This window comes from Phocoena sinus, chromosome 4 (assembly GCF_008692025.1).
Source record: "Phocoena sinus isolate mPhoSin1 chromosome 4, mPhoSin1.pri, whole genome shotgun sequence".
Taxonomy (NCBI): Eukaryota; Metazoa; Chordata; class Mammalia; order Artiodactyla; family Phocoenidae; genus Phocoena; species Phocoena sinus.
In genome coordinates this window covers 108,106,789-108,114,725 of record NC_045766.1, presented here as the reverse complement: position 1 = coordinate 108,114,725, position 7,937 = coordinate 108,106,789, and the positions used below count along the sequence as shown (strand labels likewise).

The window sequence follows — 7,937 nt, the reverse complement described above, 5'->3', positions numbered from 1 at the left end:
GGAAGTTATAGAAGAAAAGTTTGAAGCCAAACTTTCATGAGGTTTATGGAAAGAAACTATCTCCATAACATAAAAATGCAGGGTGAAGCAACAAGTGCTGATGTAGAAGCTGCATCAAGGTATCCAGAAGATCAAGCTAAGATAATGAGTAAAGATGGCTACACTAAACAATAGATTTTCAGTGTAGTCAAAACAGCCTTGTATTGAAAGAAGATGCCATCAAGGGCTTTCATAGTTAGAGAGGAGAAGTCAATGCCTGGCTTCAAAGATTCAAAGGATAGGCTGACTCTCTTGTTAGGGGCTAATGCATCCATGGTGACTTTAAGTTGAAGCCAGTGCTTACTAACCGTTCTGAAATCCTAAAGACCTTAATAATTATGCTAAATCAATTCATCCTGTGCTCTACAAATGGAACAACAAAGCCTAGATGATGGCACATCTGTTTATAACATGGTTTACTGAATACTTTAAACTCACTGCTAAAACCTATGACTCAGAAAATAAATTCCTTTCAAAATATTACTGCTCATTGACAATGCACCTGGTCACTGAAGAGCTCTGATGGAGATGTACTGTGAGGTTCATGTTGTTTTCATGCCTGCTAACACTACATTCATTCTGCAGCCCATGGATCAAGGAGTAATTTTGACTTCAAATCTTATTGTTTACATTATTTTATTATTATTATACATTTATTAAGGATACAGCTACCATAGTTAGTGATTACTCTGATGGACCAGGGCACAGTAAATTGAAAATCTTCTGGAAAGGATTCACTGTTCTAGATGCCACTAAAAACATTCACACTCTTAATGAGAAGAGGTAAAAAAAAAAAAAAAATCAACATTCACAGAAGTTTGGAAGAATCTGATTCCTAACTCTTATGGATGACTTTGAGGGGTTCAAGACTTTTGTGGAGAAAGAAACTGAAGATGTGGTGGAAATAGCAAGAGAACTAGAACTAGAAGTGAAGTCTGAAGATGTGACTGAATTGCTGCAATCTCATGATAAAACTTAAATGGATGAGGAGTTGCTTCTTATGGATAAGCAAAGTAAGTGGTTTCTTGAGATGGAAACTACTTGGTGAAGATGCTGTGAAGATTGTTGAAATGACAATAAAAGATTTAGAATATCACATAAACTTAGTTGGTAAAGCACTGGCAGGGTTTGAGAGGATTGACTCCAATTTTGAAAGAAGTTCTGCTGTGGGTAAGATGCCATCAAATAACATTGCCTGCTACAGAGAAATTGTTCCTGAAAGGAAGAGTCAGTCAATTCAACAGACTTCATTGTTGTCTTATTTTAAGAAATTACCACAGCCACCCCAACCTTCAGCACCCATCACCCTGAAGAGTCAGCAGCCGTCAACTTTGAGGCAAGACACTACAAGCAAAAAGAATACTACTCGCTGAAGTCTCAGATGATGGTTAGCATTTTTATCAATAAAGCAATTTTAAATTAAGATATGTACATTATTTTCCAGACATAATGCTATTGTACACTTAATAGATAACTGTATAGTATAAACATAACTTTTATATGCACTGGGAAACCAAAAAAAATGTGTGACTCACTTTATTTTACACAACTTTACTGCAGTTGTCTGGAACTGAACTCCCATATATATGAGGTGTGCTTGTATACCTCCATGTCAGTCAGTTGTTTTGCCTGTGGAGCCCTCCAGACAGAGAGGAGCATAACATACTGGGTATAGCAGGTCACCACGGATGAGAGCAGTTCTCTAAAGGGGATAACTATGAGCCACAGCAGCAGCAGCAGCAGCAGCAGTTTTGGGAAGAAATAGGCTCAGAAAAGGCTATCTAGACAGAGCACAAACCACATCCATTACATCATCCAAGTGATTTACTAAAACGTTCCACTCCCCTGTTGACAATCTTTCAGTGGCTTCCTACAGGCTTCAATATTAACTCCAAATTACATAACATTGCATGTTTTTACTCCCTTTCAGTTTATCCATATTTACACCTTATCTATATGGATCTCTTTATAACCTTTAAAATGCTATCTTCTACATGTATTTGTACCTTTTTGAACAAATGGCTCCATTTTCATATCAGCTTTCCTAGTCTAGCTAAAATTTTACTTCCTCCTAAACACCTAACCACATCCTCAATCCCCTAGATCCCTGCCTTGAACATAGCCCTTTCTATGCATATCCACCTAGCATGTATAATACTCTAGTATAAGTATCTGCTCACTGTTCTTCTACCTCACTAAACAGAGATTTCTTCAAGAACAGGACTGTGGGCTTTATGTCTTTATCATATATATTAATATATGATAAACATTGAATATATTTTTCATAAATAAATGAATTAATGAGGCTTACACTGTTAAAATCCTCAAGGTAAGAAAAAATGGAATGCATTGTCATGTTTTAAATTCAGTTCTGTCAGATTCTAATGCCACCTTTCTTTTCATTTTTTCTTTTTTTTTTTTTTTTTACTGTAATAAGGTCTTTGGATTATTACTCTAGGGTATTTGAAATTATGCATCTCTTATTTTATCGATAACAAGATTATCTCATTTGTATATTTAGACAAATAATCTTATATTTGAAATTGAAGATTAGTATAGGTGTTTATATCTCCAAGGGCTACTCTGGGATCATATGAGCTCCCCATGACTAATCTACTAATGCCAAGATTGTTATCTTTCCAATAGCACATTGTGTTCCTAAGTAGGACTCTGCAGGATTATGCTACACTCAGTTATGGTAGCTATTATAATTGTGTGTGGATATATGATACCACTTCTATTTATCCACATTTTTATTTTGCTTATTTCCAAAATTATATTCTGTAGTCCACTGAAGGGGCAACAGGAAAATTAATTAACTTTCCTGTAGTTGTTGTCATACTTTCTTCCATTTTTCCTTTTCCTGTGAGATCCCTGGAACAATCCCTTCAATTATTTGATCTGTTTTCTTTTCCTCATTAACACTTCAAGAATATTTCTATTTATGTATTACATCATCTTCTCTTGCCTTTCTGTTAATTTCTTGAAGTTCACATGCCTACTATACATATTTATGCAGCATAAATATTTTCATTCAAAAAACACCGCATAATATCCAGTATGACTTTCATGTTAGCATGTAGCTCTTTACATTAAAAAAAAAAAAAAAAAGCTGATACCCTTCAGTTAGATGTTGTTAAGATCCATGTTTTTACCTAGTCTTCTGCAGAGTATCTTATTTTTCATCCATGTTCTCTGTCATCAACTGATCTTTTTCTCCATTGCAAATGAATCTGAGTCAAAATGGTCATTATCTTATATTGCTACTTGGATACTGACTTCAGTCTCTCTGTTTGCACTTGCTCTTTCTTTAAACTCAAATGTAGAGACTTTATCAACTGTAGCTCTGTGCTATATAGAACTGCACCTTATTCATTCTAATGAGTAAACCAAGTCTTCTTTGGCTTCTGATTTTGATAGAAAAACAAAAAACAAAAAAAACCTTCTAAGTTGAATTCGACTAGAGCAAGTTTTCTCCACCTTTTGAGAGTCATTGATTTCAAGTAACATCCTAGGTTATACTTTCAGACATGCCTCTCGCTATAGCACTCTGAAGTTTCTCTTTTTAACAATTTCATTTCCACTAGGCCTGCACTATAGAAGCAGTGCCTAGAAACATTTTTGCTATCAAAGTGTTGACAGAAGCTTGAATCAGGTTCAGCATAGGTTACAAGGATGACAACTGGAAAGTAACCCAGAGATAAGCCCAGCACTAATTACTGACAAGAAAGCCTGGATAATATTACCTCTTTGGTGTTGAACATCTATTTTGTTCAATCTACTAGGTTACAGGCACTTGCTCCTTTAATTCTGAGTTATTGTTAAGAAGCAAGTGGTATTTCCATTCCACAGATGATGTTTAGCAAGGTTAAGCAATTTGTTCAAGAACCTTGAGCTTGTAAATGGCAAGGCTGGGATCTCCCTCATGCCATCTCCTTAATTAAACAGTCATTCATTTGATCTGAGCTTTCCGTGATTAGTTTTCTCAACTCTCTCTTGGATTTATTTACCATGCACTTATGTCATACCCTCTATTTGCCAGGCGCTGTCCTAAGGACTTTAAAAGTATAAAAAATGTTTACTCATAACAATTCTACAAGCTATGCATTGTCATCTTTGTTTCAGAGAAGAGGAAACTGGGGCCAAAAACTTTCAGTAACTTGCTCAAGATCACAGAGCATATGAATACTTTCTTTTCAATATATGGACATATATAACTAGATTTTGCCATGTAATAAAGTCATTGCATATTTGGAAATTTAGTTTTGTTTTAAAGTAGGTTTATATTCAGAAGTAGAAGGTTTTGTTTGAGCTCTAGCAATCAATTATCCATGCCTGAAAGACATTTACCTTTTAAGCCTCAGTTGCTCTAATTGCCACTACCACTGTTTCCTTTGGCAGCTGCTAGACTACTTCTAGGTTGAGAAACTTGGGATTAATAACAGTTTCTAGGAGACATACATTAGAGATCCAATATATTTCATTGATGACACATGCCCTACTTCCTCAATATCCTTCACTCTAGTCAAGGCTCTCTGTGACTGGAAGAAAGAAATACTTTGCAGCCTCCCTAGAACTTACAGGCTGCTGACAAGGACCATTAACTAATTTAGATTTAAGAGTCTGCGGAATTGCTGGCTAGAACTACTACAGTGATGCCATGTGTTATTAAAGGTTTGCTTCTGTCAGACACTCTCCAATTCTGCTTGTGTCTCATATTTCTTCTCACTGGAACTTAATGCACTGGAAACTGGTGTGTATGTGTGTTTATTATTTATAGGAATATACAACGTAGTATGAATAAAATGTAGATTTTATAGTATGCAATCAGATGAATAATTTACTACATGTATAGCATTAATAAGATCAGGAAAAAAATATGTTATCATTGGTTACATTGGTCCTCTATGATGTTATTTGATGTGATGTTCTTCACATGAATTGCTATGACAGTTTTTATATCTTGTCATTGAATGCTGATAGCAGTGTGCAAATAGGTTTGCCACATAAGAATTACCTGTCCCACAAGTTCATTTTTAATGGCATTCTAAAGATCAACCATCCTTGCAGGAGTTAAGAAAGATTTATAGAATCATTGCATTGCAAATCCTTAGAAAGAAAGAAAAAAAATTACTGACAGTTTTGTGTAGAAGAGAATATTAAAAAGTACACTATTTTTATTTAGATTTAACTGATACACAATAAAAATATAAAAATCAATTGTCCATGTAATCAAATTTCAATGTATTTTCTTCACATGTTAAACAACAGATGCCGAGAAATCCATTTAATAAGTCTACTAGAGGGAGTGGGTGCTGCCGCCTGAGACCGCAGCCTGAAAAGAGCTGAGACGCGCCCCAGGAGCGTAGTTAGGAGCTGAAAGTCGCCGGGGTTTCGTGCAGAAGGCCGGAGCAAGGGCGTAGAGAAGTGGGGTGCAGGTGAGGGGGTCTGCAGTCCGTCCGGGGTCGGGCGCGCGCGGGTCCGGCGGACTGTAGTCGGAGCACGCAGCCCGCCCGGGCGAGTTACGCTGCAGGCTGAGTATTGAACACTAAGTAATGGCTATGCAGATGCAGCTTGAAGCAAACGCAGATACTTCAGTGGAAGAAGAGAGCTTTGGCCCACAACCTATTTCTCGATTAGAGCAATGTGGCATACATGCCAATGATGTGAAGAAATTGGAAGAAGCTGGATTCCATACTGTGGAGGCTGTTGCCTATGCACCAAAGAAGGAGCTAATAAATATTAAGGGGATTAGTGAAGCCAAAGCTGATAAAATTCTGACTGAGGCAGCTAAATTAGTTCCAATGGGTTTCACCACTGCAACTGAGTTCCACCAAAGGCGGTCTGAGATCATACAGATTACTACCGGCTCCAAAGAGCTTGACAAACTACTTCAAGGAGGAATTGAGACTGGATCCATCACAGAGATGTTTGGAGAATTCCGAACTGGGAAGACCCAGATCTGTCATACGTTGGCTGTAACATGCCAGCTTCCCATTGACCGAGGTGGAGGTGAAGGAAAGGCCATGTACATTGACACCGAGGGTACCTTTAGGCCAGAACGGCTGCTAGCAGTGGCTGAGAGATATGGCCTCTCTGGCAGTGACGTCCTGGATAATGTAGCATATGCTCGAGGGTTCAACACAGACCACCAGACCCAGCTCCTTTATCAAGCGTCAGCCATGATGGTAGAGTCCAGGTATGCACTGCTAATTGTAGACAGTGCCACCGCCCTCTACAGAACAGACTATTCGGGTCGAGGTGAGCTTTCCGCCAGGCAGATGCACTTGGCCAGGTTTCTGCGGATGCTTCTGCGACTTGCTGATGAGTTTGGTGTAGCAGTGGTAATCACCAACCAGGTGGTAGCCCAAGTGGATGGAGCAGCCATGTTTGCTGCAGATCCTAAAAAACCTATTGGAGGAAATATCATTGCTCATGCCTCAACAACAAGACTGTACCTGAGCAAAGGAAGAGGGGAAACCAGAATCTGCAAAATCTATGACTCTCCTTGTCTTCCTGAAGCTGAAGCTATGTTTGCCATCAATGCGGATGGAGTAGGAGATGCCAAGGACTGAATCGTTGGGTTTTTTCCTGTGATAAACCTTAAGTGCTGCAGCCTAATGGAGAGGCCTCTTCCTGTTGTGACTGCCGGGAAAAGGCTTCCAGGAAAACAGCTATTATATCGGCTTTTCTTACGGTGTAAACACGAGACAGGTCAGTAGTCACAAGCTGATCTGAAATGTTTATTCCTTCTAGAGTATATTAATCTCTATGTGAATTGTTTGGTTTGGGGGTGTAGGTATGAAGTACCTTTGACATCATAGTGCCTTGGGGTTGACTCAGGACTAACTGCTATTGACCAATCTTATGTCTCTAAGAGAACTAAAACTGGAGAGACCTGACTTCTCTCACTGTCTGAATAATGTTGGGGAAAAATATGCCTGAGCTATGTGGCAAAGGGAGTGGGTCTCCTCACAGGTTTTTTTTTTTTCTCTGCCAGTAAAACTCTTAAATCAGAAGCAGGTAAAGTTTGTGTGTCTGAATTAGCTTATATAAGAATGTTTTTTTAGATAAGGTGTATTGAATAGGCCTGCTGGGCTACCAGCCCTTCACCATCTACTCTTTTAATGCTAAGAGCAATTCAGGATAGTTCTGGAATCTTAAACATTTCGGAAGCTCTTCAAGTAAGTAGATTCAATGTGGGACTGCTAATAAAGTAGTTATTTGTAGTGAATGTGCCGCTTGTAGGAGTTATTCTGGTACAAGCTGAATATTTCAGGATAGGGCCTTCATAATATAGTTTTAGCTCTGGGTAGGGTGATCAGTTTCTATTGCTTTAAAATTGAAAATTTAAAAGGGAAGTCCCACATTCAGATGATTCATTTTATACTCCTTTAACCTAATAGAAGCTCTCACAAGATGGCTACACCATGGCTTTCCTGTGGCCTTTGTTTTTATTCTTTAAGTTTTGTATGGTATAGGGCTGGTTCTTGCCCAGATTATTCTACTTCAGGGGTTTGAGATACTCCTTCCTCTTCAAACTTCTACTCAGGATGGGTTCTAACCAACTCTTCCAATTTCAAAGGGCTTCTCGGCTAGTATTAGGAGGAGAGGCAGTGCAAATCTCTGCTGTTGCCAGTGTTGATCCTACTATATGTAGGGAGATAGGAAGATACAATTTAATGCAACTTTGTTTTAAAAACAGTTCTGTTCCCTGACTTTATAGAACAGAGTACCTCCTAGGCCTTCTTTCGTTTCTACATTACAGAACAAACCTGGGATGAAATAATAAAGCCACAGTAACAGAAAAAAAAAAAAAAAAAAAAAAGAAGTCTACTAGAACCAATAAATAACTAATATGTTAAAAAGGTAGAAATTCCAACATGTTATTCACTATA

General features: G+C 38.1%; 1 protein-coding gene across 1 annotated transcript; it reads left to right on the top strand.

The window, feature by feature from the left end:
• Positions 1 to 5,401: 5,401 nt before the first annotated feature.
• On the top strand, positions 5,402 to 7,345 carry LOC116752562 (DNA repair protein RAD51 homolog 1-like). The gene is made up of 2 exons (XM_032629328.1): positions 5,402 to 5,477; positions 5,579 to 7,345. The coding sequence occupies exon 2, from the start codon at positions 5,595 to 5,597 to the stop codon at positions 6,612 to 6,614; it is 1,020 nt and encodes a 339-aa protein (XP_032485219.1). The 5' UTR covers positions 5,402 to 5,477; positions 5,579 to 5,594; the 3' UTR covers positions 6,615 to 7,345.
• The last annotated feature ends 592 nt before the right edge of the window (positions 7,346 to 7,937 follow it).

Coding starts and splice junctions, on each gene's coding strand:
- LOC116752562 (XM_032629328.1), top strand. CDS start 5,595: ATGGCTATGCAGATGCAGCTTGAAGCAAACGCAGATACTTCAGTGGAA.